Source organism: Tauraco erythrolophus, chromosome 2 (genome assembly GCF_009769465.1).
Source record: "Tauraco erythrolophus isolate bTauEry1 chromosome 2, bTauEry1.pri, whole genome shotgun sequence".
Lineage (NCBI taxonomy): Eukaryota > Metazoa > Chordata > Aves > Musophagiformes > Musophagidae > Tauraco > Tauraco erythrolophus.
Genome location: NC_141466.1, coordinates 56,852,366 through 56,878,550, shown reverse-complemented (window position 1 = coordinate 56,878,550; position 26,185 = coordinate 56,852,366). Strand labels below are relative to the sequence as shown.

Genomic DNA, 26,185 nt, shown 5'->3' with positions numbered 1-26,185 from the left:
GCTTCAGCCCACCGCAGCGCTCAAGGGAGCTCCCCGGCGAGCCGCGCCCCACCGGCACGACAAGGACGTGCCTTTTCCCAAGGGCGTGTAGGGATAGGACAAGGGGCAATGGATTTAAACTGAAAGAGGGCAGATTTCGATTAGATCTAAGAAAGAAATTTTTCACTCTGAGGGTGGTGAGGCAGTGGAACAGGTTGCCCGGAGAAGCTGTGGATGCCCCATTCCTGAAAGTGTTCAAGGCCAGGTTGGATGAGGCTTTGGGCAACCTGGTGTAGAGGAGGATGTCCCTGTCCATGGCAGCGGGTTGGAACTAGATGATCTTTGAGGTCCCTTCTAACCCTAACCATTCTATGATTCTATGACAAGGAGGTAGGGGGCGAGAGAATCCCTTCCTCCGCCGCTCCGGGAGGGCGATGCGAGCGGCGGAAACGCCAAGGCGGGTGGTATCCGGAGAGGTCTCCTTCCTGCCGGCTTTCAGAGACAACTCCCCTGAGGAAACACCTTCCCGCCGCGCTGAGGGGGACGCACGACCGGCAGTGCCCCTTCCCGGCGGCCGCTGACAGGCGGGCGGGAAGCCGCGGTGGGCGGGGCGGCAGCGCGGGGGCCGGTGGGTACGGGGAGCCACCGCCCCGCCACCTCACCGCCCGCCGAGGGGAGGTTCGTTGCCGCCGCTTTCACTCGCCGCGGCTCTGGCGGGAGGGCGGGCGCGCGTGCGCACGGGTCAGGCCGAGCCGGGCCGGGGTAGGAGGGGCGGCGGCGGTTCCGCTCTCCCGCGCGACCTTCCGCTCGGAGCGGGGGAGGGGGTGGGCGGCCATAACGGGCTGCCGTGAGGGTCCCCCGCCGCCCCCTTCTCCTGGAGGTGAGGTGGGGATGGCGGCGCCTTCTTCCGCCGCGGATTCGCAGGCTCTTCGTGAAGGCCTCTGAGCGCCCCCTCTCCGCCGCCTCGCCTCGCTTCCCCGCCGCGCTAGGCCGGGGGACAGAGGAGGAGGGAGCGGGCGAGCATGGTCAGCCCGGCCAAGTGAGAGCCTCTGAGGCCGCTGCGACTGGATGCGCTGCGTGTGAGTGAGGTGCACGGCGGGCGGGGAAGGGAGGTGGCTGCTTGTGGATGGAGAAAGGGCGGGACGGCGCTGCCACGCTGTTCTCTCCCGGCGCGAAAGGCTTTAAGGAGATGTCCGAACGTCGTTCTTCTCGCCTGTCCGGCTGACTTGGAAAAATACGGCAGGCCTAGCCGGAGTGGCGCGCGAAAGGGGCGTTGGGATGCGTTCCTCCTTCATCGCGTTTTAGCAGGGTGCCCGGGAAAGGGGAATGTGGTGATGTTAGTCACAGTGCAAATGGGTGATTTTCTTAGCTGCGTTACCTATAGCTTCCTAACCGAGTTAACAGGGTGTTTAATTTTCCACGTTTGAGAAAAACGGACTTCAACTGTGTATTCTGTTTTCTGAACATCTGCGATGTTCAGGTAACGTTATGTGCAGCTTCCGCTGCTACTTTTGTAAAGTTGTGAGGTAGCTAACAGAAAACAGGCCTACTTCTGATTCTGTGATACTTTTTGAAAATGCTCGGGTTTGTTCACCTTGACTGTTGGGCTAAATGTTACTTGGTAGTAGTGTCTTAAATCCATGAAAAAGTTTGTGTAAAGTTTTACACTGGTAGTTGGCAGTTTCTTATTATTAGAGATGGTGATTGTAAGAAACAAAGGGTGTTGGGCACAGCTTCTTATGTAGGTGTTTAGGTGAGTTAGCCGGGGTGATGCTTTCCTGAATCTGCTTCTCATAAACAGGGAAGTCAAGTTAGGAATCTCTTGAGAAATCTCAACCCATACAAGTCCATAGTACCCACTTGGGCTACATCTGGAGAGGGCTGAGAGAACTGTCTGATGGTTACTCTCTTACCATCTTTGAGAGGTTGTGGAGGTCAGCTACAGCTTAGTCAGCTTCACTTCAGTCCCTTGGGAAACCATGAAGCGAGTTCTCTTGGAAGCTATTTTTAGGCACTTGAAAGAGAAGGTGATTTGGAATAGCCAACATGACTGTACTTGTAAACTGGTTGCCATTGGTGATGAAATGACTAGATCAGTAGATCCAAAGCTGTGGATGTCATCTATATTAGTTTTAGCAGGACTTTTGAAACAGTCTTCTGCAGCATCCTCCTCTTTGAGTTGGGATGTTACAGATTGTAAACTACTAGAAGAGTCAAAAAAAAACCCTTGTCTGGATTGTCAGCCTCAAAGAGGAGTGTTTAGTGGTTCATACTTTACCCAAAAGTGGATTACAAGTGGAGTTCCTTAGAGTTTGTCCTGAGACCTGTCCTGTTGATAGGAGGAGGATGTGAGATGCACCTGCATGATGTTATGAGTGGAGAAGGTGCCATAGACAGCTAGGAGTAGGCTGGAGGAATGGGTCATCAGACACCTCAAACTTCAGCCAAGGAAGATGAAAATTCGAGAGTGAGGTCCTGCACCTGGGCCTGTGTGCTGCAGTGGTTCAGGCTGGGGAGCTACTCTGCTGAAAGTCCCTGGGGGTCCTGAGGGACAGTGGGCTAAATGTGCGCCACCACTGCACCCCGGCATTGAGGCATATGAGGCTGTATTAGCAGGAGCGTAGCCAGCAACTCGAGGGAAGTGATTTTTCTTCTCTATTTGGCGTATATTAGGCTACTCCTGGAATGCTGTGTCCCATTTTAGGCCCACCAGTACAGGAGGCTGTTGATAAACTGCTGAGGGAGCTTGTTAAGGGACAGCAGTTCTTCCGTGCTTGCAAGGAAGTTACCAAGCAGCTGGTGCCAGAGACTTCACAGCCGTGCATGATAGGAGTCTGAAAGGAAATAGCCATGAATTGAAACAAAAGAAGCAAGAGAGGTTGCAATGTGATGTAAAGTGAGACTTTTAAGCTGTGAGGACAGGCAAACAGGTGGAATGGGATGGCCAGAGAAGTATAGCCTCCATCCCTTGAAATTTTCAAGACCCACTTGGATAATGCCTCGAGTAAGCTGCTTTGAGCTAATGACTGCTCCTGTTTGGAGTTGGAGGTTGAGTCCTCCTCAGGTCTCTTCCAACTGGAATGAGACTGAATTTGAAAATACTGCTTTTGTTTAATTGGGGTGAGGAGCGGAATGAAGTATCTACTTGGGCTCATCATGTCAGTTTCTTGACCAGAGCAGACTCTGCTGCCAGTCTGGAAGTCTACAAAATAATTATAATGCCGTATAACGGCAGTGTATCTTCTGTATGCAAGCTGCTGCATGGAATAGCTGAAGCTTGTATTTGCAGGGTTTATACAGGTATCTGTTTGTGTTGTGACCATTGCCTGAGCATTAGGGAGTTCTGTGGTGTTTCCTGCTTTCCAAGACAGAAGGAGATGTGCTGAGGTTAAGGGCTGAAAATTCTGACAGGAATTGGTGAGCACGTATCCCTTCTATCCAGTGACACTCCTTCACCGTGATATTTGTTGAGTTGTCAGCACTCTGATGGCTGTAGCATCTAGAGTTGATTTGCAGATTTCTTCTGGAGAAGCTTCCTGTGTAGATACCATTTGATGTCAGTTACATTTTGTTTGTTTGTTTGTTTTTTCCCCAGCCACCCATGATCAACCTGAATATGGATGATTACCTACAGTTTGTGAGAAGTAAGATGCAGAGTTCCATGCATGACGGTTTTTCTTGAAGTTTTTCGTGCTTTTTTACAATGCAGAGTACATGCTGTAAACAAATGAGAAATTGTTATTTATTTAATATAGGCAGAACAGGAGGAATGATGCACACTAAACGAAATAACAGATATGATGCAACACATTCTTTATAGTTTTTCCTCTTTAAATCTGCTGCAAGTGTACCTTCCCACTGCTATAAAGAAAGTAACTTACGGGAAAAGTGAGAGAAAGCTGAAACATCATGTTGGCAAACATTGGTTTTCAGCTGGTATTAACAGATATAAATACAAGGTTGAGTGCATTTGCATTGTGTTTTTGTTTTTCCTCAACAGCTGAATAGTGTCACACATCTCACAGTAACACAGTCCAAAACGGAATTGTTGAACCTGTCACTTCATGTTAAAGAGTGTACAGTCTTGCAGCCGTGGAATGGCAGTGATACACTATGAGTAGAAGTGCATGTCTCATTCATCCTGGGAAAAATACTGAAGTTTGAAGTAGAGTATTTCGTAGGGAAGTTTCCTTCCACACGCACCCATATGCACGAACGCACACGCACACACATTTGCTGGAAGCATTAGACTGGAATATTACTCAGTTACACAGTTTGATCAGATGCAAAACCCCAGGTTTGCTTTGCAGGAGAAAAGACAAGTAACGGCAGTGATAGGGCAAGGGGCAATGGCTTTAAATTGAAAGAGGGCAGATTTAGGTTAGATATAGGGAAGAAATTTTTCACTCAGAGGGTATTGAGGCACTGGAACAGGTTGCCCAGAGAAGCTGTGGCTGACCCATTCCTGGAAGTGTTCAAGGCCAGGTTGGATAAGGCTTTGAGCAACCTGGTGTAGTGGGGGGTTTCCCTGCCCATGGCAGGGGGGTTGCAACTAGATGATCTTTGAGGTCTGTTCCAGACCTAACCATTGTATGATTCTATGATTTCAGTCTTTCATTGACTCTAGCCTGAGTGTACTTGTATCATGTCTTTTTTTTGTGCTTTAAAAGTATGTACCTTTTATGCATAAATAAATAACAATCTAAAGTTAAATAAGCTGTTCATCAGTAACTTTTCTGCTGTTTCTGCAAATGTGCTGGTTATGGATACACATAGCACAGTGATCTCTCTTAAACTTGTGGTGTCCTGGTGTCTGTAGGTGTTTGTCGCATTAGTAAATTAAACAGTGGCATCACCAATTTTTTTGCCCTCAGACCAAATAGTACAGCCAGAGTTTGTCCATCTATTAAGTCCTCAGATTGTAGAACAGATTGGTCGCATCCAGGCTGAAACAGTCCCTGAAACCAGGGTAACTCATGAACTGTGTCTGAATGTTATCTGAGAGGCCTACAGGTTAATATGAGCCAAAAGTTTGTTACAAAACATTTTAACAGTGTCGTGGAGCAAATCATAGAGCTGCAGTTCTACAAAACATTTTAACAGTGTCGTGGAGCAGATCATAGAGCTGCAGTTCTTTGGCAGTGCCCTGACACTGTCCGTAGTTAACCGAAGATTTCAGTGGTATTCATTCAGCACTCTGAGCGTGTGTCCTACAGAACACAGAGCTACAGAACTATTGATATCCATACTAGCAGTCTGAAGTCATGAACACTGAAGGCATGAAGATCCATGCTTGCTATTAAGATACAATCATTGCAAACAAATGATGGTATATATAGTTAATAAGCTTTATATGACGCCATTGCAATGTCAGCATTAATAATGATAGTGTTTTTAGACTGTTATCTTCATTGCTACTTACTCATTGCTGTTGTTTTTTTAAGGAAGACTTCCTACTCATGTAGTAATTTACCCTAAATATTCTGTCAAAACTTTATAGGAACTCAGAAAGTCAGAAGGCCTCGGTGTGATGCATCCTTGGTTTATTTGACCCAAAAATTCATGGATCTTGTCAGAACAGCTCCAGATGGTGTCCTTGATTTAAATGAAGTAGCAGCAATGCTTGGAGTACGAAAACGGAGAGTGTATGACATCACCAATGTGTTGGATGGAATTCACTTAGTTCGGAAAAGATCTAAGAATCTTATCCAGTGGATGTGAGTTGGCTTTGAAACTTCTGACTTATTATACAATAAAACCCAACAATGTTGAGTAATGTTTATAACTTCAAGAGTCTTTTTAAGCATATTGAATTAGTTGTAATAGAGAAAAATATTTTAAGTTCTTCTGTATCCTTAGACTGTCTGAATTACTTACTTACTATATTAACACGTGTCGAGTGCAAAAGCACAATGAAGCATATTTCAGCAGAGTAAAGGATGCCAGAGTTCCTTGTTGATTCCTATTAGTATATTTTGTGTTCAATAAACATGGTCTTTTATATACAAACACACCAGACAACTTTCCTATTCTTCTAGAGGTTCTAGTCTTGACCAAGTCATTGGAAAAGCACCGGAGCAGCTTAAAGATGAACTTTCTGACTTGTCGGCCATGGAAGAAGCTCTGGATGAATTAATCAAGGATTGCGCTCATGAGTTGTTTGATCTAACAGATGACAAAGAAAATGCAAAATATCCTTTTAATTCTGGCATTACTTTAACGTGGATTTGATTGCAAGTACGCAGGTATCTAGTAACAGGTGTAGGCTGATACCATGGGTATGCAGTAATACTTGATAATGAGTTTTATAATAGGAAACTTACTGGTGATTTTATGTTAGTATATACTAGTCATGTGCCCTGCTTAGCAGTGTCCAGCTACTTGTGTGACCTTTCCACTGCAGAAGAATGGAAGTGGGACAATAGACTTAGTACCCTGACATCGTCTTATTCTCTCCATTATAGAGTCACGTTGTCTCAGGGGCAGGTCTTGACCTACCAGTGAGATTGAGTTGCTTAGTGAGATGAGAAAGAGGACCCAAACACAGTGGCCTGTTGCCAAGAAGATACAATGGTATGTTGGTTGTGTCCTAGTAATGCTTTCTCTCTTGGGAGAGGTTCCAATGCAGTCTTACCTTTCAGATACGTTTTGATAACAGAAAAGGGATTACTTTTAATATGACATAAACATTGGAGTTGGGCTTTGGGTTACAATAAAATATTCCTTAGCTCCCTTGTCTGGCAGGATGTTAAAGTCTGCACTCAAATGAAATGGGGCCCATTTTCTATATGACATCAGGAAAACTTTTCATTACACCTTACCTGATCTGGTTAAGAAAATAATTCCATAGTTTTCCAGGGAATTATTTACGTGCATAGTTATTATAAAACAAGAAGTAGTTTCTCAAGGGCAACATTCCCTCTGCTTTGTAGACTTATGACAGCATCTATGAAAACCATTTGTCAAATGTATTTGTTTTTTTAATACTATCTCGATTTTTTTTTTAAAAGCTTTTTCCTTCCTAGAAATAAAGAAAAAAAGATTTTCCGTTTCTTAGCTAATACTTAATTTTACAAAGCTAGTATTAAAATAACCTCAGCTGAACTGTTTACCACTTCTCTTAAATTGGTATTCTGCTTCAACGTATCTTAGTATCATCCTCTTTGCTTCTGCCAATTAGCAAATTACTTTAGAGAATCCTTGACCAATGTATACACTAGCTTATGTGACTTATCAAGATATCCGTAGCATTCAGGCATTTCAAGGACAGATTGTGATTGCAATCAAAGCTCCAGAGGAAACCAAATTGGAAATACCAGTTCCTAAAGAAGTAAGTTTTACACATTTCTGTTTTAAGAGAATAAAAATTTCTCACGTTTGAGTTTTGCGGCAGCAATCAGTAATTGACTTTCAGTTTCTTTGCCATGTATAGCAAACATTGGTACTTTATTGCTATTGTGTTCCACTGAACAATGCTGTAGAGATAATAGTTTAAGAAACTTATTTTCAGTATTTTTCCTGTTTACCTAAACTATTAAACAATAAACATGTCTGAGCTTTAGTTACTTGGTTTTGCTAAAGAGAATGTTACTTATTTCCACTATCAGTTTTCTTGGTAATTACTAGGATAATGAAACTTCCAGAGCTGTTATTTTTTGTATACTAAAATCTGCAAAAACTGCAAATCTAACCAAGCAAAGTGATAAGCATGATTTGATAATGATCTTAACAGCATGTAAATCCTGTCTTACTGCTTGATGAGTAGACAACTATTGTTACTATAATATTAAGGTACGAAATGCACAGTATGTTTGACAAAACAAAACATTTTGGCACTCCAGTAGATCGTGTCAAGATTGATGTGTCATGGAGGTCGGGGGCTGTGCCCTGTCCTCACCTCATGGTACCACACGCATCCACACCTTCAGGTCATGCAGAAGAGCCGTAGCTTTGCCCTTGGCACCTGCGCTTGGGCCTGTATGCTGGAACAGACTGTTTAAAGTAGTGCTGTGAAAGAGAGGAAACACTGGAAGTGAGCTTAAGATAACAAATGAGCTTCAATTCTGTTTTTCTTTTGTGTGTGTGCTTTTTATAATATTCTTAATTGTGTAGTCATCAAATTTGCCTTACTGTGTGCACATAAAGGGAGGTGGTATGGTAGAAAAAGGAGATACGAATCCATAGAACCAGAAGACCTGATCCACTGCATAGATCTCCAGTGGCTTCACTGGTAAAAGGAGCTGGCTCTCATCCTGTGGAGAAGAAAAAGATAAAACTTCAGAGGTTTCCTAAAGCCAAAGGCGGCAGGATTTTAAAAGTTGTATTTTAGAGAGAACAGAATCTTCTCTCTGTTGTCCATTAAATTTGATTTGCTCTGTGCCTTGCAATGTGATGTCTGCTGAAGGAGAGCAGTAAAAGTAATATGATTCAGTTGCTTTGCCATGTTATTAAAGCTTCTGTGTGCTCTGATGTTTTCTGATACATGGCATTGACTGGTCAAGTTTTAAATTTTGTTACTCTTCCTAAATGAATAATAAATCTTGGTCATATACCTACAGGCCAGTAGAATGACTAAACAAAAATTCATTAAGTGCATATTCATTAAAAATGAAACCTTGTTGGCTTAATGGTGCTTAATAACAGGCCTATAGATCTATGTAATAGTCATAATTTATGTAGAACTAGTAACACAATTTTAAATAGTGATGTCATTCCTGTATCTGTTCTGTTCTTAACCTATTGGCTTTAAGATATGTGCAAAAATAGAGAACTGATGTGTAAGATACGTTCTTTGGTTTACATGCAATTGCTGTTTTATAGGATTGCATAGAAATACACGTGAAGAGCACAAAAGGACCCGTCGATGTGTATCTATGTGAGGTGGAACAAGAGAAGCCAGGTGCCAAAACTTTTGAAGATATGGATACTGTTGCGTCTCAAACTGAGCCATCAGTTCCTCCTGAAGAAGGTAGTGTCTTCCATTTTTTAATTCAGATAAAGTTGAAAACAGAACTGTACAAGTACAGTTTTCTGGGCATCGTTTGTGGGCCAAGATGTGTGGGAGTATAGGAAACGCCTGGAAGAGAAGTCAGTGCTGTTGTGCTGCCTCACAGCAGCAGGAGGTCAGAGAGTCAGGCACGTGCACACATAGCAAGGCACTTTTGTTCCCTCACCCTTCCCTTCCTTTGCTCGTTACTGGTTTCCTGTCGGAGCTGCACTCTGCGGATGGAACAACGTGTGTCAGTTCTCAGCTGCCGCGCTGCAGAGTCCAGCAGCTCAGCCGAAATAGTTGTCGTGAGAGTTAAGATGCTGTTTCAAGCAAGAGAGTGTGCTGCTCTTGCTCATCACTGGCCTGCCTAAGGGAGGGCAGACAGAAGAGGGGAGATAGTATTTTCATCCTCTAAAACAAGGTTGGCTGGAATATAGTCACTCAAGAGCCCCAGTGCTGCAGGATGTTGTGGTTCAAAAATAAACGTGGTGGGAATCACAGTAGCTCAGAATACAAAAGATAAATCATTTTTCGCAGAGCTGCTTTATGGTTGAGAGGAACAGTTGACTTTTTAATCTTAGACTTTTTTTTTTACTTTATTTTGCTAGTGAAATGATTCAGAATTCTATTTCCTACAATGACAGTAATTGTATTCCTTTTTTTGCTTTCCTTTCAAGTGAGGTCTCCAGAGGAAGAAAGAAGCCAAACCACCTGAGATGACAGATTAATTACAACTCAAAAATCTAATACAGAATGTAAATATCTGTGTTATAGAGCTTTTCCAAAGCTGCTTGGATCTGCAAACTTATTAACCTGAAATGTTCCAGTGTTTTAAATTTAAAGCAGCAGTGGGTTGGTTGAGTGCTTTCACAGGATTGCTTATCTTCCCAAGTCAAAGGACAACAGTTCCTGGAGTTGCTTTTAGGAGCTTTGTTTTCATAATTGCATGTGATCTACAGAGCTTTGGGAAAATGGTATTTTTAGCTTATGAAATAATTTTAATTGACAGAAAACATAGGCAATGAATTACTTCTAAAAACAAAGTTTTTAAAACTATTTCTGGAACAATCCACAACCCTTACGAGAATGTATATAATAATTAAATGCACTTTTCAGTTCTGAGGCTGCACTACCATTAAGCGAGATTGTCAAATAAGAGTGTAACAAAGAACCAACGTTTCAGAAGCCTTCACTATAAGGAACAAGATGTAAATATGAGAATTATGCCTTACACTGTGTAGATGCTGTTTGCATTGTTTGCATCCAGCTCTTCATGAACTATGGTGTCAACACTGAAGCTAAATAATTGGGCTTTTTGTATATATCTGTATCATGTCTAGGTAGTTACTGATGTAGATTTATTGAGGTGGTTTGCGTTTCTGCCTTTGTACAGCAAAGAAATAAAATAAGCTTATAAAAATATTAAATAGCCTCATCGGTCAGTCTGAGACATATTGGGTCATCCATGTTGGAATTCACTGGGTAGCCACAAACATTAAAATGAATGTGAAAATTTTAAACCTATTATACGTGATGCAGGCAGCTGGCAGCTAGATCTGATTGTTGTGATGCCACAATACTGTAGCAATTTTCAGAAGAAACATTATGATGAATAATAACTACTTAAATTGGTCCCTTCCAGTTTCCAGAGTTTACATACACCATAGCTTTAGCCTAGTGCCATGATCTCTTTATGGTTTTAGCTTTCAAAAATATGTAAAATACTTTAGAACTACATCTGAATTCATCCTTCTTCAGCATCTGTAAAATGAAGCCTCAGAATTTTGATACTGGGTTTCTGAGTGAATTAACTGGCTCTGTACAAACGCCATACTTAGGCTCGTTTCACTCCAGTACTGAAAAGTGTGCTGTGTAGTTTTCTGTGTGGGGAGAGGTTGGTTGGTTGTTTTTAAATCAAAACTCCCAAGTCCTTGTTCTCAGTCACACAGTATCAACAACTGTCCATCTACTCACCAGTGAGAACAACAAAGCTGGTAAAACCCCTGACTGTCTTAACCAGCAACTCTACAGCTATTTTAGACAGGCGCTGTGAAATTAAACGCCGTATAGACATCAATAAGGTAGGGCAGTTGACGCTGAAGAGCTTAAGTACACCTAAACTCAGGTTGAGAGTTAATCCAGTTTTCTGCAAGGTCTGCTAGCCCTACAAAATGTACAGTGCTCTACTACGCAAATTGAGAAATACACCAAGTGCAAGCTTGTATCAGAAAGTAATCTTGCCTTCTTGTGTACAGGCTATGAACTTCCAGCTCCAGAATATAGGACTTCAGTGTTGGATACTATGTTTCTGCATCTATAAAATGCAAACTACAGGCTCAGGTGTTATGATAATAAACAAAAGCAAATTCAAAGCATGTTGCATATGTAACTAACAGTAAAAATGGCGAAGGTCTTCCTCCGATGAAGCTGAGGGCAGAGGTTAAAATTAAGAAATCATTCTTTTGCACAGAAAGGTTGTCCTTTTCCTTCAGTGGCTGGCTTCTTTCCAGATGGCAAACTTGCTATTTGATTTTTTTTGACATTGCTGTTCTGTTTGGGTGGGAAGAGAGGTCTGTACCGAAGACAAATATCAATCGCCCTAGGCTGGTACAACAACTTGGGATAACAGTTGCTGTGAAAGTGGAAAAATTTCTAGCACCAACAGCTAATCCTGAATGCTGGGTGTTAGGGTGGGATTTTGCTAGGTGATGATACAGTGTTTTGAACAGTGGAGTAAGGCAGTATGCTTTACAAAATAGCCATCTTACAAATGTTAAGAAGTCTGTCTTCAAAAGAAGAACATACTGTATTTATTGGAAAGATTAGCATTTAGCGTTTTTAATTTTGAACAAATCTAGTGATTCTGTTTTTCCTCCTTCCTTTGTGTGGGTTTTCTAGCTATAGAATTCGTTTTTAACTTCAAGCTACACAATTGTCACAGTGAAATGGGAGAAGCTATAATATGACAGCTGTACTATAATTATATTTTTTAATACATTTACTATGTTAATAGTGCACCTTTAGTGGAACAAATGGACTTTTGAAGATTAAACCACTTTGTCATATTACTTGTATCCAGTTGTGATGCTGGAAAAGAATGCAGTGTATAAGCTCCATAAACTAGCTCGCTGAAGATTAGGCTTAGACTTGAGGAAAAGTTCCTGAGTGATGCTGAAATTAAATACAAGTCACTTACTCACTTAAAGAGTAAATGTGATAGGACCTTACTCTGAATTTGTATAATAATGCTGGATTTTTTTCTGAAAGGTTATTAAGACTAAAGTATTTTCGTTGGGTCTATATCCGTTTTCAGCATATTTGTACATGTAAGGACTTCCCTCAGCTATATGAGGACTCTGCCTGTGATAAATGTAAAAGCTCTAATAACGTTGTTGTCTTTCCTTCGGTAAAAACAGCTGAGCATCTAAATGCATTAATCAGCCATAGCAACAGCCAGGAGCCATAATTATAAAATGGCCTGGTTTTGTTGACTCCATAACTGGAACAAACACCACAAGTTGCCAGTTCAGCCCATACTTAGTATGGGAAATTACTTGTCAGTTTTCAGATGTGAATGGCAGTTTTTAAATAACGTGATTTGTAAAGAAGAGAGAAGATTGCTTTAAATTATTATCTTTTGGAAAGCACTTAAAAGACGCCAGATTCCTTCATTTTGAAGTCTTTTTGTTGTGTGTGAAGGGCTTCATTTATAAGCATAATTAAATAACACTGATTTCCAAAGTCACTTTAGCTCTTGTAATTTTCAGCGGTGAAGTTAGCCTCCTTTGCCAGGCCATCGGCTCGTCCCGAGCAGCTGGAGCTGACTGCAAGCTTTAAACCCTCGGGTATTCCAGGATCTCGGTGTATAGGCTGGCTCTGGCACCGTGCTGGGACTTAAGTAACTGCTGAAGTGTTCATCCAGAGCAGTGATCTGCTATTTTTGGTTCCACTTCTGATCTGCCAGCAGTAATTTGTGAGAAGCGTGTAGAGGCTACAGTCACATAAATTATACTTGGTTGTGTACAATTGATATAAATCTATACGAGGCTTCTCACATGGATATTTACTGAAGGATTGGGATACTTGTTTGTGAAAAAACATAGTATATGTTTGGAAGGAAATTTTAATGATGTTTGGAAAGAAAAAGAAGCCTGGTTCTCTCCACGAATCTCATACCTGGTTCCTTCCCTGCCTTTCATCCTGCTGCAGCCTGATGGTGGTGGGCTACCTAAGGGCCTGTAGCTGTGCTGCCAGGGCACCTGCCGCGTATACGTGGGCTTACTGTGGCTTCTCATGTCGTGATCCATGAATCCATGTTTGTAATCGCCCCTGGATTAAGTCATGGGGCTACAGGAGAAGATCCTAATCCTAGAAGTTATAACAGCAAATTCAAAAGATACAAGCTTAGGACATCATTCGACTTTTGTTGGCTTCTATTAGGCCTCTAACTTTTCATGGCATCCTTCTTCAAAAGGAAAACTTAGCATTAGTGCTTCAAATGAAAACTTCAGGAACCTAAAAATCTGCAACAAGCTATTCAAGTTCCTGGAACAGTTGTGCTTTCAGTCTTTTGTAGATTCTAATGCAAATCCTGCACAGATCTGCTTTTAGATAATGCAATATTCTTTTCCAGACACACAGCAATTTTTCCCATCTGTAACCATAAAAATGCCACAAGCACACTACGGCAGTACTTGTTGCTTCTCTAACATGTAGTCAAAGTGCACATCCTGAAAAATGAAACAAAAATTGATAAAATTTTGCTTGCAAAGTCTCAGATCAGGTATCAAGTTTCAGCAAGGGAAAGGGAAAACCTGTTTTTAGATATGTTTTAATTACAAGGCACACTAATTCTTTAGAGGCTTGCTGGCTCCTAAATCTAGGATAACATTTGTGTGCACAAACTGTGACCTCAATATTAAAAGAGTTCATTTCCAAATGTGAAAATAAAAGTTATCTGTCAGAAGAAAAGTTCAAAGTCCAGTAAAAACATTTCAGAATTTTATTTGGATAATTAAGTTTTAAAGGGGATTGTAAATAAGAGCTGGGCCCAGACCTTTAAGCGCAAGTTAAGAAGCAAGTACCTGCAAACTTGAAAAGTAAACCAAGGTCAATAGGCCCCATGTTTATTACACCAATCATTAACAGTGAAGGTTGAAGCTAGATACAGACTTCTCTAAAGATCGAGATTCCTGGCTGAGATCTAGCATGACCAAAATATTTGTGAGACAACTGGGATTCAAACAGAATTCTGGATCTGGAAACCTCAGCCAAGGGAGAATTTCCCTCATTAGTTGCTGTGGTAGCTCTTTGTAGGCAGTTACCTACTCTCTATTTTCTTCACAAGCACACAAAAAGAAGTTCTTGAACATGGGGACCTGTTTGAAACATATCCTACTAAATATTGCAAGTGGTAAAACTTTAGCATGTCGTCTGGAATGAGGAATGGCATTAGTGCGGTTTTGAAAAGGACACACAGTCAGTATCTCTAACACTTCTCTAATCCATCCTTCTGCAAACTGTGATGAGACTGTCTTCTGATGTTCCCATCTTCTAGGTTGTACTCTGCCTGTGCTCTTGTTCAGAAGTGTCCAGAAAATAAACCATATGCAGAATGAACGAAGGAATGAACTCCCGTTTTCCCCTAGTGAAACTCATGAACATTCAGACCATTTCTTCCTGACCACACAGCAGCTATGAAAATACGCTGAGTAACACCAGACACTCCGCCGTTAGCTGGGCACACAAGGACCAAGCCAAGCTTCCTTGAAGTTAGTTGTCATCCCTTCAGGATCCCTAAAACACCTGCGGAAACAGGACAATATCCACACGCTGCCTCCATCCCTTACACTAAAGCGGGTTGCACAGAATTCATTGTCAGGAGCAGAGAACTGTGATTTACTTGATGGTGCTACTCCCCACAAATCGTCAAAGAACCTTTTTACTAAGCAATGTTCTCATCACCAATGCTGGCAATACTTTAGTTTTGTGTAAGAAACAATTTCTCGTGGCAAAAATCCCCCTGGTGTTAGAGACAGATTCGACCTCAACTGCCCAGCAATGTGTATAAGGCCTTCGAACTGGTGAGAAGCTCTCAGAGATGATGATTTCTGTCCTTATTCAGCTGAAGAGAAAACAAACACCTTTGAAATGATGCAAAATGATCCCATCGTGGGAGAATATTAATGAGGGAAACACAGAGATTTGCCTAAAGAACTCCAGGATCGATTCTTCCTGGGATTAGAGATTGGAAAATATAAGCAAAATACTGTGAAAACATGAGCGTCGCCTTTCTTTTGAGATCAAACAAGTCTTAACTGCGTATTTTTCTTGGAGAACTGAATAAAGGGATAAATACAAATGTCAGTCTTTCAATTGCCAAAGTTGACACATAGGTTGGCAATTTCAATGCATAGATCAGTGGTTTTGATTTGTTTGGAAAGAAAAACACTGACAGCTCTGGGCCACTGAATAACACAAAAGAAAATACGGATTACTGTGTATTTATTGATGAATTATGTGTTTCTCCCAGTCTGAAAGACTCCAGACTGTATTAAAAATTTACTGCAGATTGAAGCTCAGGAATCTTACTTCTTTTCAAAAAATAATTAATTTGTGACATTAGATGATCTCTCCACAGAGTCTTAAAAAAAAAAAGTATCTTCTAAATGAAAATATCTTTTATTCCTAATCTGTAAAATACTGTTTCCTTTATACATGGAGAAAATATAGACTATTATAATCTGGAGAGGAGGGGTTGGCAGGCTGTCCAGATACTATCTGTATGCTATGTATTTGTCTCTGAGGATCTGTTGCCTAGAAATGAAAACAAGACAACAATAATTGTTTACATAGATGTTGCCTGAAAACTTTTCAGGCATTTATGCTCCCTCCACTGGCTTTATGCCAATGGACCATTTCTTAAATTTACAAGTGGGAGCTATTATTGGGGGGTAAGGAGGGAAGTCTGCAAACCAGCATTTATGATTTGGAGAGAAAATCATACAGCTGTAAAAGGAAAAAAAAAAAAACCCTCCCACACCACTTCAAAAGTTTTTTATCACCTTTGAAATCAAAACCTCATCAGGATGGTGTCTGTTCATTCAATTAATCACTTCTGATCAGTTTAACAAAATCAAGGTTCAACTAGAAATAGTCATTCAACCACGTGTTTTATTGACAGCAAACAGTGGCTTTGAAAAGTGCAAGAGTAAGCTGAATAAACTATAGTTGGAGCTGAACTGTTACACTTCCGTATTTTATACAGGTCATTCTCAATTTAAAAGTAATAATGGATTCATAGTGGTCATACTGGCAGTACAGACTAATTACTGAGATACAGAACTATGATTATCAGAAGGATGAGATTTGGGCATTCTGATTCACTGTAGAAAGAATCTCAGTGTGGGCTGTCCTCTAATGACAGTTTTACTCACACATATATCCATACATCCATTCAACACATCATGCTGCTGTCAGGCACTGTGCTGACTCCCGACAAATCACTCCTCTGTGCTGTGCCCATTGGCAAAAAGTGGCTGACTGCCTTGATCTCCTTTGCAAATTCCCATCAGTTCTGATCTGCAGTACCAGCAGTTCTGATCTAAGAGCGTACCAGCTTCCCCAGGACCCTCCATGGGATGCTTGGCTTGCCCAGTGCCAACAAGGGCAGTCCTTGGACTTCTTGTTGTGCTTCATGAAGCAATCACGGTGGGTGCCAGGACAGACCTCCCAGGTACCCTAGAAGAGCATCTGCTCTGAAGACAGCACTGGAAATTTCTCTGCTGTCTTGAAAGACGCTGCCCCAGGGCTTATTGATGCTCCCAGTCTTTACTGCATGTCCTTCAACAAATTAAACGGCAAAATAAATTCAATGTTCCAAACACATAATCAAAATTAGCATCTTATCAACAATTTCAATTGAGAAGTCAAAGTGTACAAATGTACAAATAAATGTTCCTTACGTTTACTTTACATATACTGTTTTCTTTTTCCTTTGGTATCCTATCAGTCTTGTATTATGAGACAGGAAAATCTGAAACGTCTGATTAATCTTCAGTATAACTTGCATTTTTTTCAATGATGACAAAATTGTTCCCTCTCTAGGTTAAATAATCTGACATTTAAAAAAGCTTAGAGATAGGATTAACCCTTTCCTTACCCCCTTTTCACCTCCCAGTACGTTTTTCACAGTGGCCAGAGAGGAAATGAAATGGATATGTCCTTCTAGCATCATGACTTGTGTGAAATCAACATCCTAAACAGCCTGAACGAGTGTGGAGTTTCCAGGGCAACTTTGCTGAAAAGCAAAAAAGGGAGAAATGACCTGCCATTTCTCTACCCATTTATGTCAGACAGGTCCCAAGCCCCACGCTGACCGAAGCCCACAGCCTGCCAACACCCAACTGTACAGGCAAGTGGGTCTGCATGCCCGCGTCCAGGCTGCGGCTGAGGATGGCCAGAGCTGCTTGCCACCTTGCCAGAAGCTGCAGGGCCACTAGAGGGATGTCTGCAACCAGCCTTCCACTGGCCTCAGCCTGCCCCAACCACCACTTGGCACTTCCGACCAGTTGCAAATTACACTCAGCATCAAATGGTACTTGAAAATGCTGTGAAGAATATGTCAGAGGGCTGCTCACCATGGCCTAGGAAAAGTAACTGGAAACTACTCATCTGGAAAGAGGCAACGCAACACCAGTGCACCCCAAGGTCCAAGCGAGCTCATCAGAAATCTTCTGGTTGAACGATCGTCCACCATAAAATTACAATTCGGTGGAAAGCAAACAGCTTCCCCCCAGACCCCCTAGCTGCTGCTTTCCTTCCAGGACATCAGGCATGATCCACCCAAGTCTTTCTGACAGCCCAAGTTCAAGGACTTCCAGGCCTTGGAAGATCAGGGGGTCTGGGCTGTGGTGGTACCAGCTGACGGACTCTGCGGGCTATGCAGCTGCCTGCCTGCGATACCTGTCGTGGGGGAATCTTGGACAGCGGCTCGGAAAATTCTGAAAAATCCAAATTTTCTTCTTTGCTGTAGCATAATCTCTCTTCACGCCGCCACTCTGAAGGCAGGCTCAGATCCAGCACTTAGTTCAGAGCTGGAATTCTGTTCTACTGTAACATTTCTTACACTTCATTGACTCCAGCTAAACATATCCTTTTTTTTTTTTTCCCCTATGGTTTAGCTTGTACCTTGTGGCATGGCATGATCTATTTATACTATCAACAAGTTAGCAGTATGCTCAGTGGCAAAAGTACTTCTTTATTTTTTACTAGTTCTAAATTAGTTGACTAGAAATGGATGAATATTTAATAGTGAAGAGTCCCCCCTCCTACAGGGTCCAGCAGTTGGAACTGACCAGGTGAAAGGGGCTGCAAAGAGAGGAGAAAATTAGTAAACTGAAGAAACAAGCATTAGTAAGTAAGTAAGCATAAGTAAGTAAGTGCTATAATAGGCCTCACGTGCTCCAGAGCAGCATAATTAATGAACTCTAATTTATTATCCTGGCTGGGTAGGTGGGTCAAACTCTTATGTTTTAGAAAAGATGAAAACGTGTTTTAATTTAGACAGAAAAGCAGCAGCACAGATTTTAAAAGTGGTAATAGTTAGTGGCGGATGATTTATTTATTTATTTTAATGGTTAATTCCCCGGAAAATGTGGTTTCAGTCATGTCTAAACTATTCGCTTCAAATTTGCTGAATAGTTTTGGCTGGAAAAAAACAAAGGAGGGGATAAACTCTGTTGGAGTAAAGTCCCCAATTACCCAACAGCTCAGTGATCAGAGCATTTACTTAGGTAGCAGAGACCCCTCAGCAGAGGCTGTTTTGAGGCAGGCTACGCTCAGTCCTTCCTCTTACCACTTTGATTTTGTCCAGATGGAGAGGGATGGGGACACACCTCCCAAGGGAGCGTGCTGGTTCCCAGGGTGGGAAGCCATGATTCTCATGCTCCTCCTCGCTGACCCAAAGAACTCGGTGCCTTTATGCAGGGCAACAGCTTCAACACGAGGAAGAATTTCCCCTTTCTCCCACTTCAGAGATCCCCAGTCCTTTGACCGCTTCCTAAGAAGCAGAATTCTGCTTCAAATTCCCTTGGACAAAAGTAGGATTTCCTTATCCTAAGGATCTCCATGCTATGAGATTAAAAAAAAAAGAGACTGCCTCTCTTCTTTCAGGCATCCAGAGCAAATATTCTACATTGGGTCAAACAGAACATTTAATGGTCCACACCAAGAAATACCTCCAGGTTATTTTCTTTCAGCAAGGAAAAACAGCCAGTTTGATTATGTCCAAACTGTGCTGGTTTTTATTATATTCACTGTGGGTTTTGAACAAAAATGCAACCTCCACAAAGTCTTTAACTGGCTGTGAAATAGTTTGGTTTCACTTTCGTCCAGGCTGCACTACGCTTCTTACAAACTATCATGTCTGCAGCCACAGAAACAAAGAACTAAAAACAACACTGAGGGCTCCCAACTCCAGTCCCTACAACGCCAGTCACCACATTGTACAACCCTTTCAAAATACACTGATCATGCTGCAGATAGTTATTTTCTTGCTGCCTTTACCCAGATGAAGGCTGGTCCAAACCCCCATCATTGTAGCTAGAAAATTTCTTATTTCCCATCTAAGTCTACCTGTGGCCAGTTTACATGCGTACGTCCTTCTGCCAGCGTTGTTCTGTAGCATGCAGAGTTCTTAGCCTCCTCGGTGTTGACTTCTTTGGTGTATCTACAGACACCACCATATTCTCAGTCACCCTTCTGCTGGAATTCAAGTCACCTCACATAAAACAGGCTGCCTTGCTCCGTTATCTCTGCCTAATTCCCAGTTTCAGTTCCTCTCCTTCAATACAGAGGAATAGTACTATTTCTGTTCCATCAGTGTTTTTACTTGATCTTGCCCTTACACTATCTTACTTGAGCATCACAGAATCACAGAATGGTTTGGGTTGGAAGGGATATAAAAGCTCATCTAGTTCCAAGTCCCCTGCCACTGGCAGGGACACCTGCTACTATATTAGGTTGCTCATCCAACCTGGCCTTGAACATCTCCAGGGATGGGGAAGCCACAGCTTCTCTGGGCAACCTGTTCCAGTGCCTCACCACCCTCACAGGGAAGAATTTCTTCATGTCTAATCTAAATCTGCCCTCTTTCAGTTTAAAGCCATTACCCCTTGTCCTGTCACTACATGCCCTTGTAAAAAATCCCTCTCCAGCTTTCCTGTAGGCTCCCTTCAGGTACTGGAAGGCAGCTATAGTATGTGCTATATATATCTTTGTTAAATTTTACAATACCGTTTAGCCTTTTTAATTCCACATTTCCGTCAACTAATGGAAACCTGAAGTATTTCTCCTCAGGTGTTTCCAAATGATAAGTTCCCACATTATATCAGAATTTCTTACTAGTCCTCAAGGGCACATCCCTCTATAGACTGTAGCATTTAATTATATCCTATTTCTATCATTCCCTTCATTGAGATGATCCAGATATCCTAACCAATATCCCAACCCTCGACCCTCTATCAATGTTGTCTTCTGACTCTGTGCGAACAACCAGCATCATCAGCACACTCCTTGATTTCATGCTGGTAAACAAAGAGCTTCTAATTTCAAAATGTTAATCAAGACGGACCAAGCCCGGTCCTTGTAAAGTCTACCAATCCAGATCTTCAAGGATTCAACTAACACCCTCATATTTCACTCTGTAAGACAATGCTGTCCTACCTACAGTCAGTTCCCTGTAGTTTAGGAATAGTATGTCACCCTGCAGAACGTTTTATAGATGGATCTCCAACAAAGAATGTACAAAGTTCCCTTAATAATTCTCATTAACTCCAGCCTTACCATATCAAGTCATTTACTGTAGACAAGGTAAATGAGATCAGCTGCAGGTTTTTTTGCCTTTATTTTATAGCTATGATAAGTCCAGTAGGATGTACATTTAGACTGTTTCTTATTTTCTTCCACATTTTTTTATTTGCTAGAAATGTGCTTTTAAACATTGGATGCTCCTGAAGTCATAGAAGGAGTTTGATAAGTCATATTTGTCTCCTTTTAAGATACAGATCTGTACTTACTATTTTCAGTCATATGGCATCATCTTGGCAACAGTAATTTATTTGAAAATCACTTGTTATCGAAATTAAGAAATAGTTTTAGTAATTCCAGAATTCTGATGCTTATCTGACACTGAATTTATTAAAATCTTCAAAGCTTTTCTTCCAATTTCATTTTAACTACCACTTTCATGACAATTTTCATTTTCATACCTTACTTCTGCTTGCCCGCATAGTGTTTTGTTTTAACACCATCATCCACCACCAAAGCCTAGATGAAGTATTTGTTTGGACTGGGGTAAAACTGAGATTATCTCTACGCTAGCCTCTTCACACAGTCATCCCATTTACTTTTTTAGAGTCAAGTTTAGTAATAACAGTTGTTAAACAACTGTCCTCTTGTTGCACAAAATTAAGAGAAATAGGAAAATCATATTTTTAACAAACTGGAATTAAAAAAAAAAACTAAGGTTCCTGGATATTCTTTTTCTTTCTTTCTTTCTCTCCCTCCCTCTCTGTGTCAAGTGTTTACTTGGCTGCTCGGCTCTTATGTTGTTTAAATACAAAATGACATCATTTCTCCAAGAAGGTAAACCCTCATCTGCAAAGCTATGTCTTCACTAGTGCACTCACGATTGTTCTTATTCCTATTTTTCAGTCCCTGCAAGTTCCCCGAGAGTAGAACCAGCAACCGTAGCTGTTACACTCCAGGATCAGCTACACTGGCTTCTTTTCCCCACAATTAACAGTGGCTGAGTCTTGATGAAAAGCAGATCGTAGGAATGACAGTGCTAATACGAAGACACATAATGTGGGTATTCAGAGATGCACACAGAACTACAGCAATAATCATCTTTATTTAGCTCGTTCTGCAGAAGTCATCTCCTACCAGCATTTCCCCGATTGCAGGGAGTGTTCAGTGCCCAGGGTTTTACTGTCACTTTCCGAGCCAGTTCCTGCATACTTATGGCTAAAGGCCAGATCAAAAGAGGATTTATTAGATGCCTGCAATGGTTCTTACACCAAAATGCAAGATCGCAATACAAAACCAGTCTTCCCAATAGCCATCTAACTGTGAAGGTTGCTAAGCTTGCTATCTACCTCTCTGCTTGCGTCCTGCTGAGCACTCTCATCAGTAGGCTACAGAGCCTTTTCCTCCTGGCCTCTCCATCTTCCCATTAATGCATTTTTACCACATAAAGACTGCTTCAGCAGAATCCAGCCTTAAAGAGGCAAAACCACACATAAACCTGCAAGAGAGTGGCTGGGATTTTATTTGGAGGTAGAATATGCAGCATGAATTGTCACAAGATGGAGAAAGGAGGAATACGCATGTGGGTTCTCACTCTGCTAAAGAATTCCAGATCGGATCAGGATGGACATAGTGGTTCAGATTACATATCCTGTGGGAAAACACAGGATTTCAAGTACACTTCTTATAACAAGTTCTGTTCCGTACGCAGCTGGGCACTCCTTTCTAAAATGCCTGATTCTCCTCAAGTTTTCTATCAGGAGCCTATTTGCCCAATGACGGACTTTGGGTTCTATTTTGGGAAGCAGGTATTTAAATGTTTGATCTTAAATCCAGAATAAACCATCAGAACTGCTTCTGTTCGTACGGGAATGTGTTTACTGGAAGAGACAAGTATTACAAGCATGCAAGCGATGGGACTGAATCAATCCTTAGCCCCCTTGTAAGAATTAAAAGGCGGCAGAAATGGCTTTGAGAAGTTGTGTCCAGCACTTCCGAGGGACCAGCAGCTTTGTACCCTGCACGCTTTGAATTTTGCAACTTTTACAATGTGTCACACAAAGGAAGTGCTGAAGATACTGCTCACAGCAGAAATAAGAGTGGCAGAAATTCTCCTCTGCTCCAAGGTACTGTGAGGTACGAGCAGCCCACTGACAGCACGATGGGGAGGATTTTGTAAATCAGAGCAGCCCCTTGAACTGCTGTGACTTACACCGATGGGTCCCAAACTCAGCCTAAATGTAGAAAGCAGCAAAGGAAAACTTGAGGTCACTTTGTCCTTACTCTCCAAGCTACACTCACTGCGATTTTCCTCCCGAGACCTACAGCAGAGAAACTGGCACATCAACATCACGTAAGCATTTCAATTAACCTAGATTCACAGTTTCACTTCTGCCTTCCCAATGCATCCAAGAAACTACGAAACTACCTTATTAGCAAAAGCAATGTTAGTTAGCTGGGGAGAATTATGTAAGCAATTAAAAGAAAGCCAGGCAGAGACCAAGTCCTGCATTATCAGGACACACCCAGGCATTATGCAGCCACTTTTGTTTCACACCTCTTTTTCTTGATCCTCTGGTATTTGTCTGTAAGATACTAATTCAACACAGCACAGACAGCACCAGCTAATATATCTGCATTTATCAGCCATATAGCAGGACATGCTGTTTGAAAGAGTGGGAAGAAATGACACCTGGCATACCCATTGGAGACAAAAATATATTTCTTCCCAAGGAGAAATAGTAGACGTAAGCCTTTACCGATAAAGTTTACCATACGAAGATATTTTCTTTAACATTTGCTTGATTACTTTGTTTGCATTTAATTATACAGATGGTTGAGTGGTTTTGTAATTTTATAGCTGGCCTGTGCTAGTGATTGATGTGGCAGTGTCATTCTTACTGAGGGCTGGTTTGGAAATACATGGGGTTTGAAAAGCTGCTGTATTTAAAGCCGCTAGCAGCAATGCAACAAATGCTGTACCATGAATTAAATGAAAGAATGTTAAAAAAATGGTTTTTTGTGGACTTCACATAACTATAATATTTGCACCAAGACAACACTGGAATCAGAAAACCAACAATGATGATGATTGTGGCTGACTTTGCAACTCCTTTAAAAACATGTGCTTTTGTATCTCCCCGATACAGAAGTCACGTATCTTCCTTCCATCTGTTTTCATTAACCTAAAATGAAGAAAAAGGGGTTTATTTTTAATCCAGAAAAATAATTTATTAACCCTTAGACTGATTAAACACTAGCATGTGAGAAAGGAAAATTAAAAAAACCCACAACACTTACATTCCTTTCCATCTCTATATCGTATTTATAAATCCAAAAATAAACTCTTATTACTCTACTGAAGTAAATGTAAATTATTTTCTGAAGGTAAAATGACAATCGTGAGGTACGACCTCCAAAGTACGGAGACCTCATTATCTAAAAAAAACCACCTCTTGTCCTATTTCCGTCACAACAACAATGATCAACTGTGACGTTCAGACCGTCAGTGCGGCGCCCTGGCCCCAGCGGAGAGGGATGACAGTTATGCACCTTTGCCCGTGGCAGCTCGATGTGGCTTAATTTTGGCAGCTTTTAAAGTCTGTGTATTTGCTTGGACAATTTGTGGGTTTTTTGTCCTTCTTACTCTCTTGTCATAATTTTCTTCTCATTCAGGATAAGAGTCAATTCATGTCTCTAGGCAGAGATCATGAGATCATTGGCAACTCACTTAACTTTTCTATGCATTTGTTTTCCCATATGCAAAACACAAAAATGGACTAGATCCACATGAAATGCTACATCTGAGTTTTAAGGACCCTACCAATGAGTAGAATCAGCTCTCCCATCAATAGTGCTCTTAAGCTCTCTATACAACACATCCAGAGAGTGGGAGCCTAAGAGGAGATATGCAAAAGCCTTAACAAGCTGGCAGGAAGTGCTAAAACATAGCAGTCTTTTCTCCAAAAACAGATGCACAGATGGGTAGTTTGCTTCCTTTTTCGTCTTTTGCAATAGCTAGTAGTTAAAGCATGCCTGAGGTCCAGAGCCAAATCTCTCTTCTTCCTGAGAAGGCTTGATCCCTATGGAAGTACCCTAAAGGAACGACCTGAAGCTGGTGGCTTTTAACCAGTAGGCCCAGTTGACCAACTTCTTACAAATCTGGTTATAAAAACGCAGCCAGTTCTGCAAATGGTGGACAGCAAATTCCCAAGTGGCTTGGGACATCTAAGGCATATTTGGATCACAGACACCTTAAGAGTTAAATGGCAGCTCAGGGAGTAGAGAGGTGAAGGATCCAACTGTGGACTCATAGGCTTAAAGCTGCAGCATGCACACTGGAAGGCTTGGACTTTGCCTTACAAAACATGGTAAATAACATTTAACAACTCACCGCATCAGACTTCAAAACTACCGTATGCCAAACAAGTAGAAACAGTTCTTCCTTAGATGGTCGTTGCTAGGGATAGGTGTTATCTGAAGAGATATATGACACTATAGGCAGAAAAGTTAGAACTGTAAAAAGACTGCAGAAGATGGTGTTATTTTTCCTTTAGGACATCCATATCAAATTTGCTCAAATGACATGCTAAAACAGTGTCTTTCAGAAATATCGAGGGCAAGATTTTACTTTCTGTGTACTCTTTTTGCCACTTAATCACTTATAACCAGCATTAAAGCTTCTGCTGTTGGACCTTAGCTGATGATTTTGTTGAAGATTTATGTCGTACAAAGGAATTCAGCTGACTCTGCTATTGTCAACTTGTCCCTGTAACAGAGTAAAAGTTGTTTCGTCAGTAAACAGCTATGTCCTGATGGCTGGGGGAATAGATCTGTTGGGCAAGAATGCCAAGAAGGTACTGTTTCTACACACTCGCTTTTGAAGTCACAATCACATTTTTTATGTATGCAAAAAAGGCTGTTACGTTTATTTAAGAATTTCTTTGTTACGGCCATTTAAATAGCACCTCGAACAATGTCACTAAATCATATAAGCCAGATAAAGTAAAGATTAGTTTTTACAAAGCTTGTTTTATAGATAAGAAAAATGAGGAAAAGAGAAGCAGCTTGCTTATAGCCAAGGGGAAACAGAGGAGAAAGCTTAGATCTTCACATCACCTGGTGTTTGACTCAAAGTGCATTGAAATCACCCCCAAAATTGCTGCTGACATTAGCAAAACCCAGCATGGGCTCCATGTTGATCACTGGAGACACGCTCCCCACGTCTGGTCTTTTGTCCAAACCTATTTTAAATCCCTTCTCAAAAAACCCAAAGCATTTTTGCTGTGCTGCTTCCAAGAAATCAGCCAATCAGTAGGCTACATGTGAAGAAATAATGTTTAGGTAATTTAGAGCTTTTAACGGTTGACATCCTAGGACGTGTAACTTCATGATCCTACTGATACCCAG

General features: G+C 41.5%; 1 protein-coding gene across 1 annotated transcript; it reads left to right on the top strand.

Annotated features, from left to right (window-relative positions):
• Positions 1-1,026: 1,026 nt before the first annotated feature.
• Positions 1,027-9,986, top strand: E2F6 (E2F transcription factor 6). The gene is made up of 6 exons (XM_086608390.1): positions 1,027-1,058; positions 5,480-5,696; positions 6,018-6,170; positions 7,195-7,309; positions 8,800-8,947; positions 9,646-9,986. The coding sequence occupies exons 2-6, from the start codon at positions 5,542-5,544 to the stop codon at positions 9,681-9,683; spliced, it is 609 nt and encodes a 202-aa protein (XP_086464516.1). The 5' UTR covers positions 1,027-1,058; positions 5,480-5,541; the 3' UTR covers positions 9,684-9,986.
• The last annotated feature ends 16,199 nt before the right edge of the window (positions 9,987-26,185 follow it).

Bases quoted from the DNA above. Each gene is read 5' to 3' on its own strand.
- E2F6 (XM_086608390.1), top strand. From the start codon at position 5,542: ATGGATCTTGTCAGAACAGCTCCAGATGGTGTCCTTGATTTAAATGAA. The intron at 6,171-7,194 runs ATATCCTTTTAA...ACCAATGTATAC, and splicing joins GATGACAAAGAAAATGCAAA to ACTAGCTTATGTGACTTATC. The intron at 8,948-9,645 runs GTAGTGTCTTCC...TTTCCTTTCAAG, and splicing joins ATCAGTTCCTCCTGAAGAAG to TGAGGTCTCCAGAGGAAGAA.